The sequence below is a fragment of the Notechis scutatus genome, chromosome 2 (assembly GCF_049901735.1).
Source record: "Notechis scutatus isolate UNSWTSFEM ecotype Mainland chromosome 2, rNotScu1.2, whole genome shotgun sequence".
NCBI lineage: Eukaryota > Metazoa > Chordata > Lepidosauria > Squamata > Elapidae > Notechis > Notechis scutatus.
The window spans coordinates 127,972,138-127,998,675 of NC_142010.1; the positions used below are offsets into that span (position 1 = coordinate 127,972,138).

At 34.8% G+C, this 26,538-nt stretch overlaps 1 protein-coding gene across 6 annotated transcripts; it reads right to left on the reverse strand.

Annotated features, from left to right (window-relative positions):
• Positions 1–6,942: 6,942 nt before the first annotated feature.
• Positions 6,943–26,474, reverse strand: ZNF207 (zinc finger protein 207). Of its 6 annotated transcripts, none has more exons than XR_015747760.1 (13): positions 26,276–26,474; positions 24,983–25,109; positions 23,877–24,015; positions 22,377–22,547; positions 21,701–21,776; positions 21,138–21,238; positions 19,697–19,857; positions 18,163–18,252; positions 16,977–17,219; positions 16,412–16,574; positions 15,804–16,284; positions 13,045–13,099; positions 6,943–9,835 (listed from the first exon to the last, which is right to left on the reverse strand). XR_015747760.1 is itself a non-coding variant. In XM_026680814.2 (11 exons), exons 1-11 carry the CDS (start codon positions 26,314–26,316, stop codon positions 16,124–16,126), a joined length of 1,443 nt encoding a protein of 480 aa, XP_026536599.1. In that variant the 5' UTR covers positions 26,317–26,474; the 3' UTR covers positions 15,282–16,123. The 6 variants fall into 6 exon arrangements, 4 of the variants coding, with proteins under 4 accessions (XP_026536599.1, XP_026536597.1, XP_026536602.1 ...); XR_015747759.1 differs by having other exon boundaries at positions 6,943–9,838; XM_026680814.2 differs by lacking the exons at positions 6,943–9,835; positions 13,045–13,099 and having other exon boundaries at positions 15,282–16,284; positions 21,168–21,238.
• Between the last annotated feature and the right edge of the window lie 64 nt (positions 26,475–26,538).

Genomic DNA, 26,538 nt, shown 5'->3' on the forward strand with positions numbered 1-26,538 from the left:
TGGATGTATATTTTGTGTGTATTCGTAGATATTGTACTCTCAAATTGCAAATGGAGACATGGGTACTCTTTCTTATCTTAATTTTTAAGTGCTTTGGTTTTATTGTATTGCGAACAGTTGCTGGGGTGGGTGCATCCACAGTTTCGTTGTACTTGTACAATGATAATAAAGTTCTTCTAATTCTAATTCAAAATTAGCTAGGAGTCTTTGAACTCGGTGTGAATCATTAAAAAATAATAATTTAGACCTAATAAAGGGAGACAGGGCCAAAAAAATAGATTGAAAGAAGGGATCAGTAGCCACAGACAAACTAGCCTTTAAAAAAAAAACCCACCTTGAAGAATGATGTTTCTGTGGACTTCCGTAAGTGGACTAAATATTTAAGAAAGAAAGACATTATGAGTACAGATGGATAAATGAGAATGACTTTTAATTGATAGTCTAGGAAAAAAATACAGAAGCAGAAGTACAAAGAGGAAGTTAACAAAACCAACTGCCTTTTGGTGCCATTGTGATCAGGCGGTGGCTGGGAAAACCAGCCTGACCAGTGTATAATTTAAGTGGCAATGCCTGGCTTTCTGTAATAAAGCCTACTGAAGGGATTATTAAACTACTGTTAATTTTTAATGGTGTTATCAGCTGAGCTGGCAGCAGAGAAAGTATAACAGCTCATTTGTACATGGAATGTTTCAAAAGATTAATTGCTTTTGATTACTTTCTCAAGTATAAAACCAAGGGTTCTTAATGTAAAAAAATCAATTATTTTAAGGCTAATTTTCAAAATTACTTTATAATCTCTGTTGCATACCTAAAGTAAATAATTTAACAATACATATCTGCTAAGAACTCTACATACATTAACCTACTGATTGAATTCCTGATATAATCATTATTAAGCAAATCATCTCAATTAAACTAAAAGTCAAATTCCCCCTTGAAAGAAAAAAGGAAAGAAAAACACTCCTGAAAATAGTTTGTTTCCTGTCAACCTACCATTTCTCATACATTAACTCCTGAATTAGGGCAGCATGCTTCCAGGGATTTGTTCTAATAATGCTCATTAGAATGTGTTTTTGGCCACTGTTATACACAGATGGGGGAAGATAATGTTTCTTAATAGGTATTTAATTTCAAACAATTCAATGTGAACCCACCGGCACACCAATCAAAGCAAAGCAAAGCATCCCTACCCAAGGGCTCTGCCTGTTCTTCTACCAGGAGCTGCAAGTTAAGGGGGACACACCAAGACATGAACCTGCCCCTTCAGAAGAAGTACTTCCCCACCAAGACACCCACTGGAGTAGACAGAGAGCCTTGATGAACAAATCACTGTTCTTGGGAGTCCATTTTAGCTTGTTCTTTCCAGATCTTCAGTGTCTTCTGGCATCTAATCAGGACTTCAGCAATATCACCAGTCACACCTTGAGTAGCATTGTATAGTCGCTTATCATTGGCAGGGTATAAAAGCCCAACTATTCAATTTTCCCCTGTGATTTCATGTAGATGTTAAACAACAGTGAGAGAGCACTAATCCCTGTGGCACCCCAAAAAGGAACAGCCACTGAGTCAATCTCTTCCCCATCCCCCAACTAAATCATAGATTGAAGGAATAGAATCACCATTCTATGGTGCAGAAGGATAGCACGATCAGTGGTATCAGAAATGGCCGAGAGGTTTAAAAGGATGGAGATTAGTGCACTTACCCCATCTGGATGCCAACACAAGTCATCCAGTACCACATCAACTCCCCCTTCCCCTAGGGTACCTGAAGGGGCCACACATGGCAGGGGCATAGGGTAATTGTAGAGAGCACCCTGTCCAGTTCTTCATAGATCATAGGTAATCATTTAAAGAAACCCAGGTAATCATTTAGTGGTAGTCACTACACTAGGCCCTCAAGGCTGCATGCTATCCCAAAAGTTGAGTGCACCAAGATTGTTAATGTAATCATATAACAAAGTGGAATTATCTCATCTGGTCGTGTTTCCTGTCTAATCTACCTGGAAGTCTGACATTTACCAAGAAGTCCTTAAAATAATTTCCAGTGACTACACTTGTTTAGTGACTGCCTTGTTTAATGATCACATCCTTGAGGATGAAAAATAACTTGATGACCGATAAATTTCATTTATGACCTTCGCAGGTCTGTAAAGCAAAGAAAACCTGAAATGAATTTATAGCAGTCACAGTTTCACTTAACTGAGTTGTGGGTCCCAATTGTGTTTGCTAAACAGGAACTACCTGTACTTCAGATGAGGTTCAATCTCTACTGCAATCAGTGTTCAAATTCTTGTGCCTCTTTCTCCTGTTCACTCAAAATAATAGTGGTTAGAAGCTACTCTCTTTGGGGTAGGATAGATAATTTCCATCTCAGTCTTGTTATAACATATCTCAAACCCTGATAAGTGAACACCTATTATTTTTCTGTTCATAAATCTTGCAAGGACAACTATGTTCAAATAGTGTGCTCATTTATTTATATATGTATAAACTATACATCAGAACATTAAATATGCATTTAAAGTTAATGCATATAGCAACCTACACTTGCATCTAAAATCTATCACAACTGTCCAGATGTCTCCCACATCTTTAGGTCCGTGCACAGTTTACAGGGCAATTATGTAGAATCTCCATACAAACAAGTTCCAATAGCAAGGATTTTCTACAGTGAAAGAGTAATATAATAAAAATAAGTACAGGTAGATCTCATGACCTTGAGCTCAAAAATTATGTTTCTAAGCGAGATGTTGTTCAGTGAGACATTTGAGTTTTGCCCCATTTTATGATTTTTCTTGCCACAGTTAAGTGAATCATTGCAGTTGTTAAGTTAATCTCGGTTGTTAAGTGAATGTGGCTTCCCCTTTGACTTTGCTTGTCAGGTTACAAAGATGATCACACAACCCTAGGACATTGCAACATCATAAATATGACTCAGTTGCCAAGCATCTGAATTTTGGTCATGTGACCATGTGGATGCCGCAACAGTTGTGTGAAAAACGGTCTAAGTCACTTTTTCAGTGCTGTGACTTTGGCCACTAAACGAATTATTGTATGTTGAGGTTTACCTGTACCCCACAACTTATTCTGAACCAGTCAGGTGACAGAGGCACAGTGGAATCTGCTTTTGACTCTATGTACCCATTTCCTAGAAACTTGATCAGCTGATTATCTCTAATAGCAACAAGTCTGAGTTAACATATAGTGTAACGATGTTGTATCTAACACACTGTATTTAATAAGATAAATCTGTCTTGGATTTCAGGGAACATGTTCTTCTACATATTAGAATACTCTTTTGTGAAGCACTGTTAATTCATTCATGTAGCATGATTATACTGCTACATTTCAGTAACTTTGCCCAGTGATACCCAGTTCTTTATAATGCAGAATGTTTAGTACAAGAACCCCATCACATGATTAGTGACATACATGGGGAAAAAACTCCCCATGATTAACTGTGAATCATGCAATGATGTTCTTACCAATGCACTGTATCCTGAAAGGGAATTGCACAATCCCATGAATTTACGCATCATGTGCTTAGATTGTTACTGCAATGTCTGATCTTCTATTTTTGGTTGATATGCAACTATATTGCACTGGTGCAGCCAGTTGCCATTTTACAGATTTTGATGAAGTAAAAGGAATGGTCACTGAATTCACATATTGAAAATTTGGGGATTTTTTTCATATACTCATTTTCTTATTTCAAGAATTACTAATATCTAATAAGAGAACAATGATCAAAAGATGTCCCGGTGTGCTCTTTAGAATACACTTGCAACTGATTTTTATTTAAATGTAATATATTCTTACATAATAGAAACCCTAGAGTATACACAACATATTAGTATTGTTTTAATGTTGCTCCATTCTACAGATGCCGTGCATATCTCTATTAAAATACAAGGGAAATCAGCTAAATATGAATCTATCCATATAAATTATAGACATAAAATCTTGAGTTGACTTGATCATTCAAGACAACGACGAATCCGCATACAGACAGGTTATACAACTTGCCTCATGATGTAACCGGAACAATCTGGAACTGAACACACTCAAAACCGTAGAAATGGTGGTAGACTTTAGAAGAAACCCTCCCATACTCCCACCTCTTACAATACTAGACAACAGAGACCTTCAAATTTCTAGGTTCTACTATATCACATGACCAAAAATGGACACCTAATGTCAAAAACGTCATAAAAAAAGCACAACAAAGAATGTTCTTTCTGTGCCAACTCAGGAAGCTCAAACTGCCCAAGGAGCTGCTGATCCAGTTCTACAGAGGAATTATTGAGTCTTTCATGTGTACCTCTGTAACTGGTTTGGTTCTGCAACCCAACAAAACAGGCACAGACTTCAGAGAGTAATTAAGACTGCGGAAAAAAACCAACAAAACAGGCACAGACTTCAGAGAGTAATTAAGACTGCAGAAAAAACAATTACTACCAATCTGACTTCAATCGAGGACCTGCATACTGCACGAGTCAAAAAGAGGGCTGTGAAAATATTTACAGACCCCTCACATCCTGGACATAAACTGTTTCAACTCCTTCCCTCAAAACAACGCTAATAGAGCATTGCACACCAGAACAACTAGACACAAGAAGTTTTTTCCCGAAAGCCATCACTCTGCTAAACAAATAATTCCCTCAACCCTGTTCAACTATTACAAAGTCTGCACTACTATAACTGTTAAATCTTGTCATCATTCCTTTTCACCCATCCCTTCCCACTTGTGTCTGTATGGCTGTAACTTTGTCACTTACGATTTATATTGACTGTTTCCTAGTATGATTGATTGCTTATTGTACCCTATTACTATCATTGTGTGGTACCTTGATTCTTGACTCCAGACAAATGTATCTTTTATGTATACTGAGAGTATTTACACCAAGACAAATTCCTTGTGTGTCCAATCACACTTGGCCAATAAACTATTCTGTTCTATTTCTATTCTATTTTTGGTGAGATTTACATGATCATGTACTTCTGCTGATATCTTTTTTTTTTATCCCAAAGTGATTTGTTACCACCTTCCTTCAGGATGTTTATTCAACTTCAGTCTAGTTCACAATCCTACTGTAGTTTTCCCGGTACAGGTGGAACTTACAACAGTTCATTTAGTGACAGTTCAAAGTTACATCATTTAAAAAAGGGACTTATGACCATTTTCACACTTATGACCATTGCAGCATCCCCATGGTCATGTGATTTACACTTGGATGCTTCAAAACTGGTTCATATTTATGATGGTTGCAGTGTCATATGATTCCCTTTTGCAACTTAACAAGTGAAGTCAATGGAAGATAGATTCATTTAACTGTGTTACTAATTTAACAACTGCAGTGATTCACTTAACAAATGGGGCAAAACTCAACAAATTTCTCTTGGCAACATTAATTCTGGGCTCAATTGTGATAGTTAAGTCAAGGACTACCTGTAGTCTCCATCCAGTTAAGTTTGGCTAAGTGCTGCCACCTATCTGGGCCTTTACAAATCCATCCACTATGAAGATCTTTTTTCCCCCCTCCTGGCTCTCTTGGAGAACAGGTTTTTAAGATATCATGCCTTTTTATACCAAGACAGCCAACAAAAAACAAATTCAGTGAGTTCAATCTCCTCCCACAGAATATGTGTATTGTTTTGAATCTGAAACACAGCTTTACCCACAAAATATTTTTATATCCTTCTATCAATAACTCAGCTTTGTAGTAGAAAATGATTTAAAGCTTTCTAATTTTACAGAAATTATCATCACCTATACTTCTTTCCTTGAGCTGTTTTTGCTTATTGAAATTCATAACTGTTCATAAAAAGCATTCATTCTGACTTTTTGGATAAGGCCCATAGCAAGATTGCTAAACAAAAAGCAATGCAACATACATAAGTATTTATGTATGTGCATTGTTATTTTTTGTATTCTATTGCTATGACACTTTCCAAGAAGTCAGAATGTTAATCTAATTACAGTAAATCAACCTGCAAGAAGCTAAAATTTTATAAATTTTATAATCTATAAATTTTAAAGTTTATCTTGGTTCTCAAAAACATGAATAAACCCTTCAGTTTATTATGCATATAGTTGCAATTTATGACCATATCTGACTACCATATGCTCAAATACACCTACAATTTTGTTTCTAAAGGTTGAAAAGAAGTAGAAAATGTTCATCACTCTGCATTCTATTACTTTTTTACTAATGTGCTTTGATGTTTCCTTTGCTGAGAACAGTTGAACTACATTTAAAGTGTTTTTATATTATTTGCATATAGAATGTGATAATGAAAATGTTTAAGAAACAAAATATACTCATACCACTTTTAAAAAAACAGCTCTGTGAGGGAATGTACTGTTTCCATAACTATCTTGTATCTTCTAATTACTTTATAGAGAAATAGTAGAAGAGGAACTGTTTTCAGTTGAGGAAATAATATCCATTTAACAATCACCAGCCTCTTCCTCTTCCTCATAAGAACTGTTGTGTTTCAACAAGTAGTTTGAAAGAGACGTGACCTAACAGAGTTCCCTACTGGAAGAGGAAGGATGTATTAAATAGTGAGAATTCCTGTAATGCAAGAGGGGAACCCTTCATCTTCTCCATATAGCTTAACTAATATTCTAGCATTCTTCATCAGTGAAAATGCTGGGCAGCCTACATGCTTACATGCAATATTCCAGAATAGTTTTTCAGAAAACCTGAAGAAATTTTACTAAATACAGCTCTAAAACTGATGGAAACTTTCAGTCATGGAGCCTTTATTCTATTCAGGTTTAATGGGATTCTCTACAAAATAATAATTTATCTGTAATATAATTTAATATAGCACCTGTAACAATTTTATATTTTACTTTTTATGGGAGCTGTGAGTTTTTTTCTTGGCATACAAATATGTTCAGGAAGCAAAATGACACAAAAGATGACACATGGGTCAAGGAATTAACTGATTCAAGTTTAATGAATGAAAAAGGTATAAATTTCTCAAAGTGTACATTTGAAAATGCTACCAATGAGTCATCAACACTGGAGCATACATAAACTAATTGTCTACTTCTTCATCTCCATCTTTTACATCACTGATCAACAAAATGTTGTAGGAGTAAAATATGTATTGTTGATAAATAGCATTTTTAAAAAATACTTACCAGTTTCCCAGATCTGAAATGATTCTCTTGATTTCTGGAATTGCTGGTGTCTGCAGGACTATATAAGTTGCATTTATTTGATCAAAACAAGATCAGAGGATCTGTTACAATATTCAAATTAACAATATACTTCGATGGATCATCAATCTCACTGTAAAGCCGAAGTCCAATAATAAAAAGGACAAAAATCTGCTGCTTCATACAACACAGTATTATTTATATTAATGCAAATAAAGGGCCTATGATTGTGTGTATTGCTTCAAAACCTGAAGCCTTGTTATATAATTCCAAGTAAAATTAGAATTAATTAACAGATACTAAACAGTATGACTCTAGTCAGTGCTAACATATGGTTTATTTTGTACTACCATAGCTTGAGATGTATCATTATAACCGCAAATTAAAAAACAGATACAAATGCAACTTTAATGGCATCATTAACAGTAGGATTATTATAAGAATGTTCAACTGTGCAACTGCACAATCCACTTGCCTCTCTGCCATTAGGTGTTCCTTTAACAATCAAAATTTTTGCAAACTTCTAAGCATTTACACTCTGGAATCAATATATGTACCCATATAATGAGATTCTGGTGAAACTGCACTCCCAGAAGAGCACATAAATTCACACATTAATTAAAGTATAACTTTTTTTCGTTAAAGGGTGCAGGTAAAGAAAGAACTCTATTTCCTCAGAAAGATAGTAGTTAAACAATATCCCAGGAGATTCATATTAAAAAGGCTATATCAATGACTGTTTTTCAGTATTTTTTTATCCCATCAGTGTAAAAGTAGTTAAATCTTAGGCAGGAAAATGCAACATCTTTCATGCATGGAATACTGCAGTTGATTTCAGATTTGTGATTAAATGCAAATATATATATATTTGAATGTTCAATGCCTGGAACAAAATGGAGCTGTTCTGAACTGAGCAGAAATGAATTATGGGAGGTAAAGGAAAAAGCTGAGGATATCAGTGGTTGAATTAGGGAGACTGGGAGGTGGGGGCAAGACAAGTCAGTGGGATATTTTGTGCTGGGACACTGGCAACAGCAATGGTTAACAAAAGCAAAGGCAGAAGGTGCTGGGAAGACCAGATCCTTATGAAACAGCAGATCCGAAACGGTTCCTGGAACATAATTTCTTCTAGGTTTAAAACAAAATTTCCCTCTATTTTATGCATATTCTTTACCTTATGGAATTTAGAATTCTGGACATTAGTAAATACAGTGCTCAAGCATAGCTTGCTTATAATGGTGATCACATTAGTACAGCGACTATATCTTCAAAAATTGTACTGTCTTCACATCTACTCTAAGATGATAAATAGGGTGTATATCTGTAGGCGGTCTTTATTCATAAATTAGATTGCTCATAATGAAATTATTACAAATTATTTTTCTGATATATCTATTAATATGGAATATAAATACTTGAAATAGTTCTACATCCTAACCTGTTAGTTTTGAGAATCATGGTAATTTTTAGTCCCATAACCCAGTACATCAGAAAAAGCTCCTATGTTAGTAACTCTTAGTTTCAGCTGCATTCTAATTCAACCCTAAAGCAAACATTATTGATGTGAAATAATCAATTACTAAGAATCGAACTGAATTCAAGTGAACCAAATTATATCAACTCTGGCATATTTGACTTAACCTTAAAATTCGAGTTTTAACAAAAATCTAAATGTTTTGCTTCTAGGTGGAGATTTTGGCAAAAAGAAATTCCATCATTATAGAACAGCCATTGTTTCATAAACATGCCAGAGATGGCATTTAATAGACTGAAAATGCAGAGAAGCAAGAGTGTCATATACACGGAATGCTTAGAAGAAAAATACATTTATGTAGTCATGTTGGACAATTCGTATTTCTAGTCTGCTGTGGATAATCCTTACTTAAAATATTTAGATAACTTGAGCTGCTACATTTACAGTAAATGTTTATAAGTAGTTGAGATATGATAATGTTGGCTAGACAAAGCAGAAAATTAAAGATATGGAAACATGCAATTCCAATGAGGTGCAACTACAGCTTCACACAAACCACCAATTTAAATAGTACGGCAGTGCTACAAAAAAACATTTACTTGAAAGAATACTAGATACCCAGAAGCAGCTGTAAGAGATGAAACTATTTAAGTGAGAACCCGCTTATATTCTGCAGAGTTGTGAATTAGGGGCCTAGACTTCAGAATATAGGGAATCATAACTAAAAGCCCATCATAGCAGATGTGCTTCTCATCAATAACAGTGGTGGGCGTATGTAAAGAGAAAGAATCAGAATATTTCATTTATGCTTTACTGTTTATGGCAAAAATATCCACTTCCCCCATTAATGACAAGATTATTTTTCAACCAACTCAAATGGTTTCCAACTTCAAAGAAGTATATTACTCTAGGTCTGACTAAAATAAATCCATACACTAACCCAATTTGCCTATATATCGCAATCCCTCACTCCTTTTTGAAATGGGAGCCTATGTGTCTTAGTTTTTAGATGCAGGAAGATATTTCCCTCCTAATATTACTAGTGACTCCATCCTCATGTACTAACATGTTATTTGTAGTACAGGATTTCAAACAAACATCACGGTACTTACAGATTAAACTAACCTGTACTGGCAGTGCTGGGAATTTTTCTTCTCTACCAGTAAGAAGCAAATGCTGAAATTCTGCTGCTAGTCAACAAAAACACAAATTATATTAAACAAAAAGGAGCTTAAATCATGATTTAAGTTTAAATTGTAAAAATCAAACCCCAGGTTTTAATACTTATTTGAAGAAAAAAAAATCCTGATTAATTAGCCAGTTAAACACTTGACTGTTAAATGGTTGTTGTGCTATGATGTGGAAATCTTTTAAGAGCTTCAGTGAAAATTCTTCTTCTATCACTTCTAACACATACATGGAACAATTAAACCCTCAAGAATGGGTTGTGTTTGTGCAGAATAGAATCACTGGTTGAATTTGACCTAAATAAGATTCAAGATAATTTATACTTCACTCCAAATATTTAGCCCGTATTATGCCAAGTACAAAATTTTGAAAGGAACATTTGGCAAGAATATGCCAATGTTCAAGAACTGTCAGCAGAGATACATTAGTGACTTTACTGATAATGAAAGGAAATTATCTGCATTATCACTACACTGTACATCAACACATTTCTGACAGAAATATGTATTATCCTATCAGGTGTGACAATAGTGCAGTTTTCATTTAAAAATAAAATAAAAATTAAGTGACAATGTGTTTTGAACACAAATTTCAGTTATAGTATTTTGTAATGGAATTTCTCTGGATAATGAATGAAAAAAACTCACAAACACAAAAGCAAGCCTAGAAATTGGCATTAACTTCACAACAGAGTACAATAAGTCAAAATCTTAAGGTCTTAAGAGCTGAAATGTAATATCAAACCTCCTTGTAAAAATGTGAAATAGAATACAAGGTTTTTCTATTTCAGTAATACTCAATTATTTTACTCCATAATGCAAATCAATCAAAAGATGTCTGGACATGCAATTTTAATATCAATTATGTGTTTGTTAAAATCTAGGTTAAAGTAATGAAAATGGCCAAAATCAAACAACTATATTACATTACTCAAACTGTTACTTGCTAAATAGGGTTGTTAGTAAAATTAACCTATAATGTACTTAGGCTGTTGGTTGAATTATAAATTATTTGAAGTATCTTTTTAGATTTAGACAAGGCGAGCATTGCATTCTGGCAGCAACAGTCCAACCCAAGCAAAGCTATGTTTCCTAGCATACTACAATCAATTACTACTGTTTCACATAAACACAAGCACCATCAATACAACAGCATTATTTGTGACATTAGATTAGGTTGGATTAAAACAGCATTCTAACTATGCATGCATCAATACATGCATACTTATCAATATATTTTCACTCAACAGTTGTCCTCCTAGAACTTTGAAACTACTGCTTAAACTTTGAAAATAAACATCTCAAAACTAGAACTCTTATAGGGAATTTGAGAAAGGAAATGTACAGTGTAGGAATTGGTGGTACCTTCTTTGAATTGTCAACATAAACCCCAAACTGCTTTTTCAGACGAGTTTGGGTAATATTTTGAAATTCTGCGGTAGGAAATTGGTAGAGCATATATTTTCAATTATCAGAACGAAGCAGTCCAAAAATTTGATTATATTGTGATTAAAATGGTCGAAGTTGTCCAACAAGAAGCATTTATCCATACCATTATAATTATGAACATTGGTTGAAAGCAAATGCTTAGGCTAGAAAAAATCAGTGGCGTGTAATAAAACAGACCTGATATGGATGAAGACATTCAGTGTTAATGACACGTTTTTGCTTTCCCTATTTACCAAGTAACAACATTCTAAGCTGATGCATTTAGATCAAAGACATACTTATAACATATATTTATGTTATGATATAAAGACAAAAAGAATATTGTAACATACTATTTTTCTTATGAACTGAGTTAACAAAAGCTATGCGGTTTCAGCACTACTATTTCAGTAAAACATTAGGTTATTATATGAATATTAAACTGAATAGAGGTTTCAAAACATACAAATTGTCCATTTTATTTTATCTTGCAGTTTTTAATCTAAACTATTATGGTTTATGTGTTAAAACACTTAATAATTTGAATGCAATTGGTACTGAGCTGACAAAATTGTATGGAAAATTCCCAAAATTAATCTGTCCAGAATTTTAGAAGAACTCACAGATGGTTCTGGATACCTGTGAGAAAAATAACAGGGAACCAACCATGCTATTAAGTATTAGAACATCAATGGCTTTAAACATTTAAAACCTCATCAAGGCAAGCACATTATATCTGGCATTATTAGATACCAGAAAAACTGGAAGCTGGAAAAGCAGTTTGAGGACTCTGAAGAAGACCACATCAGGGAAAACCATGACCAACGAGCACAATACTTTTCTCAGATTTTCCCTTTAAAAGAGCTTTCATGTCAGATCCCCAAGCTTTTTTAAAAATTCAATTTTAAGAAGCAGTTTGTGGCTCTGCAAGGGCAAGTGAAGAGACTGCCAGGAAAACCTGGATTTTTCTGTAGTCTGTCTAACTTTTGAAGTTGTATTTGTTTCAAGAGCTGTTACTCTAATTTTTCTTGGAAATCTTATATGTATTCCTCAGAAATTACCTTGTTACCTTAAAACGAACTACATGTTGTGCATGTTTTACAAGAAGTCAGTAAGACGATTTCTACTGAAGCATTCAAATAACACTGAAAATGCTCATATATTTTTCAGAGCATATAGATTTTGCAAATTGTTTATCTTGAGAAGGCCGATAAAGAAATAGTTTCCTTGTAAATATTTATCCCGTTTTTCCATCTTACAAAACTCATATCTACATTTTTCTTCATTCTTCAGGCTCTACATTAATATTTATGATAAATAATTTAAAATAATTTAAATTTAGCTTAGGCAAACATTATTTACTCCCAAGTCTCAGAAATACGTATCAATGAAGAAAACACAAATTGTAACACAGGCATTTTCTTAAAATACTAATCACAGGTAACAGAACTCTTGAATCTCGTTAATTTATCACAATATTTTAAAAATGAGTTATTGTTTAAAACATGGTTCCACTGACCAAAATTTCAGAGGGGATATCAAGGAGATTAATATTTCAGCAAATGTTTACCCCACGTTAGGATTTCTTGCTAACAGTAAATTGAAAGCACCAATGTTACTGTATCAATATTAATATAGAGCCCATCAAAATATTATAAAAATCCTATATTAAATTAAACATAGGAGCCTTCACCAAACTTGCTGCAAGTTTGGGGACATAAATATCCAACAGCTATGAAGCTGTGAAAGCCCCTAGAATGAATAAAATAAATCCCACTTGCCTCAGACTGAACAGGGCAACACTGAGACTCTGCCTCAGCCTGTCCTATGGCAGGGCTATAGGAAGAAGAAAATTTAAAATTTTAGAAAAACATGACCCAATTAAGGCTAAAAGTACATGCAATCAATAGTAACAGAATTCCAGTGATCAAATGAAAGTTTGGTCTCAAAATTTTAGGTCCATATGTGACATGGAATTTATAAATCAGCTTTGGCTTCTATAGGGGGAAAAAATCCAATTGAGCTCACCTTAAAAATTGACAACTGCTGTGTAACAGTTAACAGCAGGCACTGTAAGCAGTGGAATATTCCATACTAATTCAGTAAAAGTTTTTAAATATTAAAGAACATCCATCTGCTTTTCAAAAATTTATACCACTTATATAAGTAGCTAGACCAGTACAATTATTAAGATAATTGTAATATGTATTAATAAATTCCAGGACTATGCATTTTTATTTAAATATAAATAAAATCAGAATTCAAAATTATGTTTTCATAGTTCTCTTTTTCACTATGGCCAGTGAATTTTTATTTTAAACAAAAAGGTACCTATTACGTTCTATACTGTTTGAAACCAGGCTACAGAGAAAACAAAATAAGCCCTTATATGCTAAAAAAAAAGTTTTATTTAGTATCTGAATGCAGTTGTTCTATTGCAAATTTTATAGTAGGAAACACAGCTTTATTTCCTGATAGAAACCATGTGGTCCTTTTCCAATCAGAAGACAAATAAATCTGCCCCTGGGAGAGGAAGAAAAGATCTACTGGCTCCATAATACCCTCTCCCACTGAAAACGAAGTAGGTATTAACAAGCCAAGTATATAGCATAAGCAGCACTCAATTTTCCTGCAGTGCTAAAGGAACAATATAACCATTGAAACAATTAAAATTCTTATCAGAATATGCTATAACTAAAAGTAGAAAGTTTTAAGTTAAGCAACTGATACTACTGGAGGCTTTCTAAAACAAAAACCTCATGTGATATAATCCGCTTCCAGAAAAATCTTTTTGATGAGTCATGTAAAAAACTTTCTATTAAATTTTGCAAAAGGGAAAAATCTCACAACCATTGTATGAGCTGAAATCTAGCAAACAAATGGCACAATCCAAAGAAGCTGTATGCTTCCACAAACTTCACAGGTAACAGCTATTTAATAAGCCATTTTTAAACTGAGGAGTTGCTTGCCACACTAATAGAAGAATCTGTATGAAGCAAGTTCCAAATATACCAGCTATTTTCATTCATGTGATCATATAAATTCTTTGGAAGATGGTTAAGATATCTAACTACACAAAGGCTACTGCAATGGGGCAAAAAGAGAATATAATGAAACAAAAAATAAACAGCCAAGTGATCAGGATTGCCTATTTTTATTATCTTCTCTGAAAAAATAAGTGATCAAATCAGAAAGACACATATTTAGACTGCCAATTATCTGTGTATAATGAGAAAATATATTAAGAAAAAAGGGGACATGTATAGAGAATTAATAAGACTTTGTGAGTACAAAGCCAGAATTTTCAAATACGAACCAATAGCGTGGAAAAAATTAAGCAGTAAAATGCAGACATTGATAATTGGTGGTATTAACATGTATAACTGCCACTGGAGCAGAAAAAAAAGAACAAAATATTTCATTTACAATATCAATTAATAAAGAATACTCAAGGATATCTTCTTATGCCTGGCTCTCAAGGAAAGGTTTCATCAGATATAAAGCTAGAAGATTAAAAAAATTAAGGTCTAAAGTATTTGGACAGTCTCCCAAATATGCTATACTTTTTAACTTACAATCAAGAGAAGAACTCATTGCCACCTACTGAAAGAATTTTGTTCCTACTTTCCAGTTAAGTTTCATAAATGGGAATCAGTCCAGTTAAAGAACCAGCTAAAATTTCACACAGCAATTCCAGGATCTTTTGCAGAATATGATCCTGTCATGTAGGCCTAACCCTCTACAATCTAGTAAATCATGTCATGAAGGATATTACATTGGACAACTTCAGCTGTATTGTAGTTTTTAACTAGACCAGTCCTCACTTTCCAAGTTCTTAGCAATGTCTTTCTCTGCATCAGGATTGTTTTAAAAAAATGAGATTTTATGACAAATCTATTAGTATATAAATAATGACTGCGCTATTATTTAATACCTAAACTTTGTAAAATATTAGTTTAAGAAACCCGAGTCAAATAAAAGTATTGCACAATAAATGTACTTCACAGAAACCAACAAATATCAACAACGTGACCAGGACATTTTAATCAACTGAATGGTAAACCCTTAAAAATCCATGAAGAAAATTGGACAAATTTATTTGTTGTGTCTTGTTAATAAGTGTACAGGTCTATGTCTACTTGATCAAACAATTCAGAATGTAGCATCAGGAATTGTATTGTATTTATTCTACAAGCTATTGTAGCATGCATCAGTACAAACCTTCAGGCAGATGTCCACAGCTGGTCATGAATAAAAGGACAATTTTTTTCTTTTGTTTTATTACAATGAAGTTAAACAATACAGAAAATCACATGAATTTAGTGGGTCAATTCTATAAACCCTGGAACAGGAGGAACTCTACATTAAATATGGTTACACATCCAGATTTAGGTGTACAAGTAGATGACAACAGTTAAAGCCCTCACCAAACTATTGTTGGGGACATGAAGTCCAACAGCACTTGAAGTGCTGTGAAGGCATTATTTATGAACAGCAACATAAGGTTACAGAACTTGCAACATAAGGTTACAGAACTTGCCTTTAAAGATGGTACGTTCATGTAATTCCAGCGCCTTCACAATTTAACGAACCATATTTACTATACTTCACTTCTAAAAACCTAGATGAAACATGAAAAAGAAGCCATACAGTATAAATTGCAACATCAGGGAAAGTTCCGTTTTATTATTCTAAATAATTTTTCCCATGTAAAATAATGTCCAACAGTTCCTTGTATGTGGAAAGATTTTTCCCCTAAAAGTCACAATGAAGTTTTAATTGATGGAAGCTTGGCTATATTAACAGCACAAGACGAGAAAAGGTTTAATCTCCAAACCTATTAGAACGTTTGCAGTAGCATCAGTAGCGGCCACCTTGCGACATTACAGGAGGTCTCATTCCCATTGGCGGTCTAGGAGGTCCACCTTGATAAGGAGGCACCATTGGGGGCCCTTGACCATATGGAGGCATTGCACCAGGAAGATACCCTGGCATGCCCTGGTGGTGAGCACCGTACTGACCTGAAAAGCAAAATTTGAAAGAATAAAGTTACATCTACCTTCAGCAATACTGCTATTAGTATATGTCACTTAATTCCACAATTAAATATATTTCATGAGCTTCCAACATAGCTTAATTTGTTATTACCATGAGGTGGCATTGGTGGTCTCATTCCTTGTTGCTGTGGGGGAATTCCTGGCTGTGGTGGCATCATACCTCCAATTGGTCCAACTGGTGGATTGCCCATAGATGGCTGCCCTGGTCGAGGAAGGTTACGCTGGTATTTAGGTAACTGAGCTCTTCTTTCTTCCTGTGAAGGGAAGCACATGGAGGATATCTAATCAGTGCAAAATCAAAACAAGATTCATTCTGAAACACAAATAGTTGAGACACTATTCTCATGGCAGTAACTATAGTTCAGGAAGTTCTAATAGATAAATTTTGGTAATCAAATCATTATTAAGCAGACATGTATTCTAGGATGTAAATTCCGTTTACAAAGTTCTGTTTTAATTGCTATCTCAACTAAAGCGGGAATTAAATATAGAATCAGCCAAACTCTCAAAAATGAAGCACTCTAAATACTACAAAGGATAGGCCTTGAGAATTATACTGTTTTAACCATGGTAAATCATATGGGAAATTGAAAACTTTTACTTAAGTTGTAATCTTATCATAAAGAAAAGACATAAGAAAATTATCTTTAACTTACCAAGGATATATCCTCATCTGGATGGATCAACTTACTGGTTGCGCTGGTTGTTGTAAGAGTAGCAGGCTTACTTGTTATAGAAGTAGCAGGTTTAGCTGCAGTACTATTTGTTGTATTAGTGGTGGATGCTGTAGATTGTGTGTAAGCAGGGAATGTAGGTTTGGGTGGTTCTGTAGTAGTTGCAGGTGCATTATTCAAAGGTTTGAAATCTGTACCAACTGGGCCTGGAACAGTTGCTTGAGCCTGTATTTACAAATACAAAATTAAAAATGTAAGTACACTGTTATGTTTTAAATAAATTCATAATATTATCATATACTGACACAGATAAATTAATCCAAAGTTAAAGTTCTATTTTATCACAAAAAGTAGCAAATTAAAAATAAATAAATAAATCCTCCAACATAAACATACTGCAAAGTTTGAGATGTCTAGAACAAAGAGGAACAAACTATCTCCACCTGTCATTTTGTGTATTATATCTTGTATAGTTAAGATGTTTGGTTTTTCAAAATAAAAATCAATTTAATCTAGGAATATCAGATGAGATAAATTAGTATTCAAACAGAATGTTTAAGACTGAGCCTCAGGGTCAATTTTTATGTTAAATTTGTTTAAAATAATCTATAAAAATACCTTGCTGTTCTGAGACATCTCAAATTATCACTTGCAGTTTTCAATTATTTTCCTATCCTACAACCCATGAAAGCTGTATTTAAGTTCAATGGGAAAGTACAAGCTTGAAAGGATTTATGCACAACAAACAGCTCTTAGTTTCACATGACAGAATGCTTTGGCAAGCAAACAGCACATTATTTCGAACTAATCACTGAACTCCAAAACAATACTAGGTAAGTTGGGATTTTAGCACATGATGCATTTGACATTTAACATGATGTATCAGAATAGCATAAATTAGAAAAAATAAACCATGCATCAATTAAACCACTGCCCACTAAATGCACTTAACTGCTTTCATGCTCTCTTTTTAACCCTTTAGAACCACAATGTAGAATTTTCTTTAATTACCCAATTATTATGCATGAATTCTCAGATTGTGCTGAACAACTAAACACAATCAGGAAACCACAATTATCTGACAATGTTTAGGCAGATTTTTAAAGTGTACATAACGGTTTAAAGGGTTAATTGGCAAAGCAATTTTTAACTGCAACTTCCTGCGTACTTGTGCTGTGCTAGGAAACAGAGCTTTAGAAGGTGCTGACAGTTCTGAATTGGATGAAGTTGTACTTGAGCTTGTGACAGGTGTCCCCATCTGTAGCACAAAAGAAAGGAAACAGTAAACAGTCTCCAAATGAATGCATAAAAATAACCAAGAGGAAAAAGCTCAGATTGATTTTTGTATATGAATAGGGATGCAGATAAAATGTAACATGTTACTTTTGTTTTGAGCCTGAAACAAGCAAAATGCATAAATTCTGATAAATTGTTCCAGGTGGGCCGTGGTTTAAGAAAAAGAAAATCATGATGTTTCCATTGTCCCAACATATTCTAGCAAGGATTCTGGATGATTTTACACAATGAGCAGAACAAGGCTAGTGTGTATTCCTTCTGCTTTCTTCTTGTCACTCCAGTAGCTCCCAACAAGACACATGTCACCAGCCCCACCTGTCTGTGATGCTTGAAGCCTCTTTCCTGCTTATTAACAACTTATTAACAATCTGCTGCTTATTAACAACAGTGTTTCAATACTTATCTGGAACAAAAGAAGAGCATTTCATTCCATGCTCGTTTTGGTTTGTACATGAACTACTCCAAACTAGCTGTTAGGTGCAGCTTGTGAGTGAACCTTCTACAGAACCCTGTGCATGACTCTCTCTTGCAGAAATTTAAAAGTTCTGCTTTCAAGTCAATAGTTAAAAAACAAAACCCTTCATTTATAATGCAGTTCTGTTAATGAGCAGATACTACTTTAACTTGCAAAATAATTGTTACTTTAGATTTTAAATAGTTAATATACTGTATATAAGTATTTCTTCTCCAGTATCAACATAGAACCTACTTTAATCTAGTATAAAAAGTGCAGAACAGAATACCCTGCTCTCTTAATTTTGTGTTCATTTTTATAAGTACAAAACATGTTTTAAGGATAATAAAATTGCTATTAAGTGGTTATTAGAACTATTTCCTGAATATGTGGTAATACAACTTATTCTCTTTACCATCCCTCCCTCTATTCTGAGTTTGGACTGACAAAGTATTTACATTCTTTGCAGGACAAAAAGTAGATATAAATAGGAAACCTTTGACACGAATACACCCGGGGTGGGATTCAACCGGTGTTACTACCAGTTCGGTTATTGTGCGTGTGTGAAAACACCTTAAGCTGTGCCACTCAACAGCAGAAAAGCGCTGCGTGTGGGTGCACAGCGTTTGAAAAGCCTCTTTTTCCCTGCTTTTTTAACCTTAGCTGTGCTGCGCAATGCAGCTGAGGTTGAAAAAGCAGGAAATAAAGGACAGGTAAGAGCCCAGGCGGGCGGGCAGGTGGGTCAAAAAGCAGCAAACACAGAACTGTGTCTGCTGCTCTTCAGAGTTACCGGTTCTATAGAGCCAGGCAGAACCGGTAGCATCCCACCCCTGAATACACCATACAATAGAATGAATATATATTGTGTATGTAGTAATTCACTATTTCAACATACATGAAAAGAAAATTAATGCACTGAAGCTTTTTGGTGATTAGATATTTGAAAACTTACTTGTCCGGCACTAGGAAACAGTGGTTTGGTAACTGGTGGTTGGGGATTAGGTACTGCCATGACAGGAGCTGGAGGTCTATTAAGAATACCCTGAGTAGTCACTTGCTGGGCTTGCGTCATTGGAGGTAATCCAGGGCGAGGACCAACAGGTGGTGGCATACCTGTAGAATAATTATTTCTGATTATGCTTTGGTGAGGGTTTTATTAATACCGCAGGCAAGATCACAAATACTGACCTTCCATCAGAGGGCTAACACATCAGACAAAGAAGCATTAAATGCAGAAATATACTTTAATGATGTTTAGATTGAGTAGAATTGCTACGTAGTTAAGGCAACTGATTTAAAGACCTTTTTTATTGAACAAATTGGGCTACCCTGTAAAAGTGATGATATTTACCTAAATATTGATTGTATTTACCACATATGTATTTTATTACTGTATTTTCTTTCATCCGTTTTACCCTGGAATTAGATTCTTTCATTTTTGATTTTCTATCTACTTGATAACAAGGGGAAGGGGGTTTTGAGAACCCTCACTGAAAGCCTGAGGGCCCAGTCACAAGAGAAGTGCAAACGATTATCCTTGGCTGGATTTAGATTACAAATTCTGTTTTAAGGAATGCTTAAAAATGCTTTATTTATCATTTTTAATCTAACTGTTGAAAAATGTTAATATTTTATTTATTAAAAGCAATTTGGAGATAACATTTATTTATACAAAACATTTTTAGACCTCCTTTAAGGGTAAACCCTTCCCAGCGTAATCTATCACATTTTCTAATTCTTTGCAAACAATGTTTAGAACTATTATTCTTTCACCCAATGCTTAAATGTATCTATTTTTAATTCTGAAAATCTGCTAAACTTCTTGTATATTACAATGGTGTACAATATTACCCAAATAAACATAGGTAATATAAAGACAAATTGAGTAAACAATAAAATATGTAAATATACACTAAAATTACCAAACAATTCAAGCAGTGATAAGAATTTCCAAAAATATTTTTATAGAGAAATTTGATAGAGAAATACACATACAAATTAATCCTTGTATTAATACTATATTCTTGGAAGCAGAAATTTCTTTTTATCGTTCTTGAAGAATCAAATTAGCCTGAACATCAACATTTTATACATGTTCTTTTGGAACTATTCCAAAGTCTTTCCCCCAAAAGGGGGAAAGGGAAAGTAAAGCAAATACACAAAAAGGCTTTTGTGTTTTAATAAAAATGCAGTTTGTGTTAATAGAAATATATCAGTCAACAGAGAAGGATGGAAAAAAGCTTCTATCAGCAGTTGCCATTGCCTGAACTTAATACATTTTGTTCCTGTGCACCCTCTTTCTAAGTCCCATAAACAGCTGCTCTGTGTCCCTGTCTTTTACCCCAGAACTGTAGCAACCATAGATCCAGTTGAAAAAATTAAATAACTCTCACCACAATATGGATTCGTCATTCCTGACCTACCTGGTGGCATACCAGGCATGAGAGGTGGGATTCCTGGTCCTGGAGGCATCATCCCACCCATTGGCATCATCCTATAAAATTGAAAGTCTCTAATGAGATCTCTCATAAAGAATAGATTTATGAAATATTAAAGGTGGAATAACAAAATCACAATAAATGAAAAATATCCATGCCTGCAAAAGCCAGTATTTTGAATTAAAAACAGATAATTGTTTACCTACTTTTTTACTTGATTTCAGTTTCCTGCCCATTCTCTTCCAGGTAATAGACAAAACCCAGTAACACAGGAGATGAGTGGCTATCCCCCATTAATCTTACTTAAAACTCAAAATACTACGAAAGCCTTAGCAATTAGGAAAAACTACACTGGAAAACACTATTGAACACTCCTGAAAGAATAAACAAATTGTCCTGACAAATAAGGATAGGATTATCAAATCCTCAATTGTGCAGCTTTTAAAATGAAGCCCCACAGTTGAAGTAAATCAAATGAAAGCATGAAGCAGGCTGTTGCCTAAACATTGCTCACTTACCCAGGTGGCATTCCAGGCATGACTGGAGGCATTCCAGGCATCATTGGTGGAACACCTGCCATTAATGGTGGTATACCTAGAAGTCAGAATGTATATTAAGTGACCTGTAAATAAATAATCTATTGTTTACTGGATAAATATATGTGAAAAACTCGACAATTTTTCTTAACGGATGAAGCCATGGAAAACTAACAACTACAATCTACTGGATTCATTAGGTTTTCTAGTGTTGATTTAACCTTTTCTGAAATGCTCAAAACTATCCTTCAGATCTGGACCCTGTATATTGTACCATGCTTAGATATAGCTCTGTAAAGAAAATACAATTACAAAAAGCAGAGGAAGTTCTACTGAACATATTAACATGTTTTGTAGCAAGCAAAATCAAAAGTCTTGTAAGATATATACCTATTTTTCACTTTTAAGAACACATTGAGAACTAAACAAGTTAGAAGAGTCCCCGAGGAACAGATGGAAGCAAAAGACATTACTTCTCTAATTTAGATTTAATCCCCACTGAATATTTTCTGGCTCTTAAATGTTAAGAAAATGATTAATATAGCTAAAATGCAGAAAAACACCACCATGCTGATTCAAAATAACATTCTACTGAAATCCTTCATATTAGTAAAAAAATTTATAAAGCTGACATAATTGTTTCTAACTATATAACTACCTGGAGGAATTCCGGGTGCCCCTGGCACAGGAGGTAAACCTGGCTGTGCCATTGGTGGTATATATCCCTGTTGTGGCTGCACAGGCTGTGCTTGAAATGAGGTGGAAGCTGAAGATTCATCATCATCATATTCATCAGAATCATCTTGTTGTTTCTTTTTCTGGCTTTCTGCTACAAGTTTCAATGTTTGGGTTAATGCTAATCTTTATCAGAAAACGTAACCATTCTTTTTAACACAATTATCATACTTCTACATTGTAAGATATTGCTGTACAAATGAATAAATTATCACAAACATTTTGAGCAAGATTCTTTTCCAAACCATTTAAATACTTGTTTGATTCCCCCCACTATTTCACAGTAAACCAAACTCAACCTGCTAGTGAAATCAAAATATGCTTACATCTATTATGCCCATTTTTAGTCAGTTATTCCATGTAGGCAGCAAATAAAGCTGCAAAGAATATGATCTGGTTTTCCAACAGGGCATCCATCACCACTGTAACTATATCCACTCATCTTGCTTTTGGTCGTCTTCTTTTTCATCTTTCTCTGCATTACAGCCTTCTCCAAAGAATTATGTCCAAAGTACGATAATTTGAACTTGGTCACCAACACCAACATTCAATACTCTAGCTATCCTGCTTTTTCAAGTCCAACTTTCATTTCCATAGAGCGTTATAGGGAATACCATCACTTGCGCTATTCAATTCTTTTTAGGTATAGGCATAACATTTGAATATCTTATCCATGGCCTTCATAGCTGCTCTACCAAGTGCTAGTCTGAAGCAAATTTCTTCACTACCTGTTTCTTTACTGTTGATAGTTGATCTGAACAGGCAGGAACCATTCATCACTTTGATATCTTGTCATATCTAAGGTTGGTCATTAGTTTCATCTTCTTTATATTTAATCTTAGTCCCTTTTCTTCACCAGGCTCCTTTACTTTTATTACTAGAACTTGTAGATACTTTGCATTTTCAGCTATGAGGATACTATCATCAGCAAAGCAGAGGTTACTGATGCTTCCATTTTAAAATGAAGCTCATCTTATTCCAATCCAGATTCTTCAATAAAATTTTGCCATCTTAAATTTATAATTAGTAATAAGCTTACCTCATAAAATCAGATTAACTTTCATTCTCTTATCCTTTAGTAAATTGATAGAGTTATTTTCCACTAAGCTAAAAAAATTAGTTTTAATTGGAGGACAGCAACTGAGACAATTTTATGTCATATACTTTTAATGCTTTACTACTGTAAGCCACTGAGAATTTAAAAATATGTAATATCACTCCAGCTATAATCAATACTATTTTTAACATTATCCATGTCAATCCATGACTATTATTTATATCATTCTACATTTTTCATGCAGATGTTTTTTAATATGTTCAAGCAATACAACTACAAATACAATGAGACTCAATAGTCTGCCAAATCAAAGTGGGATCATGTTGCAAACGTTCAGTATAAATATCAGGAAGTGTTTCCATTTACCTTGAGTTTTTTGTTCAAGCAGCCTTCTCCTTTCATCCATGTCTTTTTCAGGAATGCCCTCCATACCATATATTTCCAGTTCAATATCAGTTCTTCCTGGTATTGCATTTGGAACAGCATCAATTGTTTCCTTATGTACCTTAAGAGAAATCCAAGCTAATGTAAACAGGATGTACATTAGAGACTACAACTATAGAACTTTAAGATTAGATTTCCATTTAGCTATGAAGTTTTCCAAATTTTTTTGGAAGAGGGTTCAATCACAGTATCTTAATGTTAACCTTAAAGATACACCTTTTCTTGGTTTAGCTACAACACAACACTAGGAAAAGCCATAGCTTTTTAAGTTGCTATCAACAGTTAGAACAAACACAGCCATACAGCTAGTTCTCAAATATCTTTCTCAACTGGGATTTGAATACTCTAACATTTATTTTCCTGAACAATTCTGGAAATCTATTCAAAAATGCTTGGAACACCACATTCGAAAAGAAAAACAGAATCTACAAATACCAAAACATACCAGCCTGGAACTTTCTACGTATCTTGTTGTTCACTCTTATTAATGGACACTCAAAACTTTAGATGCCACCTCTCCATGTATAGCTCCTATCAATTCTGCTTATTTTCTGATGAAATAACTCTTCTAATCTTCTACTGATGCAGCTATTATTGTAAATGGGTAATCTTTAATTTATAATTAGTTGCAGTTATGATAAACCCCCAAAAGATACTTGATTTGAAGTGCTGCTGCCCGCCCCCCCCAATCATGTGATTACATTTTGGATGCTTGGCATTTATTTCCATTTTTTGGCAAAAAATGCCCATTGCAGATCATAGATTTGTTTTAACACCATGGTGAGTTGCTTAACCACTACTGCAAAAAATGTTGTAGAATTAGATGGGTCACATGACCAACATGACGTAGGAGCGTAACTCTGGGTTCTATTAAGTTGTAAATCAAGGACTACTTGTACATCAATGGCATTTGTGAAAAACAAATTAACTTTCATTTTCTTACTTAAAATGGAAAGATTGGAAAACAAAAGCATATATAAATAACACCACAAATAATCCTACTTATATGAGTACATTATAGTACTTACCTGCATACAATGTATAGCCAAACCAGGCCCTGTATACAGTTTCTTATGACATATATGACATTTAAAGTGCTTTGCTTTTTGGTGTTGAATAAGAATTTTCTCATCATCAAAATCCCTGTTACAATACCTATTCCACATTGTTAAAGAAGTCAAACATAAATGCTAAAATTAAAGATATTCATTAGTCAACATTTACTATAATCAGTTTTAAAGAAAGCTGTAACCCATTTCCAATTAAATTTCAATTACTGTTATAAATCAAGATTTCATAAACCTTATACATTTCTCATCAGGAAAGTCAACTTATCCAGCAGTTATTCACCCCAATGTTAAGTGGCAGGATGAGGAATTTTCAAGGTTAGACCCGTACAAATTGATGTGCTGAGTAGTCAACCATTGTTTACAATACCATCACATATCTTTGCCCATACCAGGCTTGGGATAAGGGAAAGCCATGCAGACTCTCTGAACATACAGAAGTTGTTTCTCAGAGAGATTGCTTTCAACCTTTTCAACCATAGCATTGGTTTCGCTTTTTTGAAAACATAGGGACAATCACACCTTCATAGTTAGCTAGTTAACCATTCCAGAGTAGCCTTACGTAGGAAATAGGTAGCATATAAATTTTGCGTATATATGTGTATAAAGCTAACTCAGAACAATGGAAGAAAAAGTTATCCAACCGTTAAGAAGTTCTTATACTTAAATCTTCTCAATTTCAGCTAGCGAGAGATCAAGAGAAATACATCTATAGATATCTGGCAAACGTCTAGCAAAAAAAACCGCTACAGTTTCGGTCTACTACCAGCACGATACCCATCAATTAACAAAATATGCTTTTTGTATCCATAAACGTTAGGGCACAAGGTTAACGGCAACAGACCATACTGTAAGAACGGGATACGATGCTGGATAAAGACACAAGAAAAAACTAATCTACTCCCCCGCCCCCCCGCCGAATAAATGTCTAGTTTCCCAAATGATGCGGGAACAAAGGGGCGTGAATCCCAAAAGGCGGCAGCTCCGAAACTCTTTTTTTTTTCCAAGGCTCCGGAGCGAAGAAATCCGGACGACTATTATACGGCAGTGAAAAGCGAGATTTTTGACCATCTTTCCTGCCGTCGGCCGGATTTTTTTTGCGGCCCGGCTCTGCCTAATAAAACAGGCCGCTGAGGCATCTTAACACCAGAAAGGGGGGTGGGTGGAAAGAGGTCTCTACCGAAGGCAGGCCAGTCGGGCCTCCCTCCCGATCCGAAACGAGGCGGCAGCGGCCTTCCGCTTAGAAAAGGATACCAGCACCAAGGCTTTAGCTGCTTCTTCTTCTTCCGACCCATAACGAGAAGGCAACGGCTCGGACGACAAAACTCCCCCCAAAACGGAACGCTAACGCCGACCAAGCGCGCTCTTTCTCTGTCTTTCGCTTTTCTCTCTTCTCCGCTTCTCAGCCAGGAACAAAATGGCCGCTCTCCTCCGCCGAATCCCTCGCCTTCCCGAAATGCAGCGCGGGGGACAGGCACATGTAAGGTCTCGAGGCGACCTCACCAATTGTTACGTCA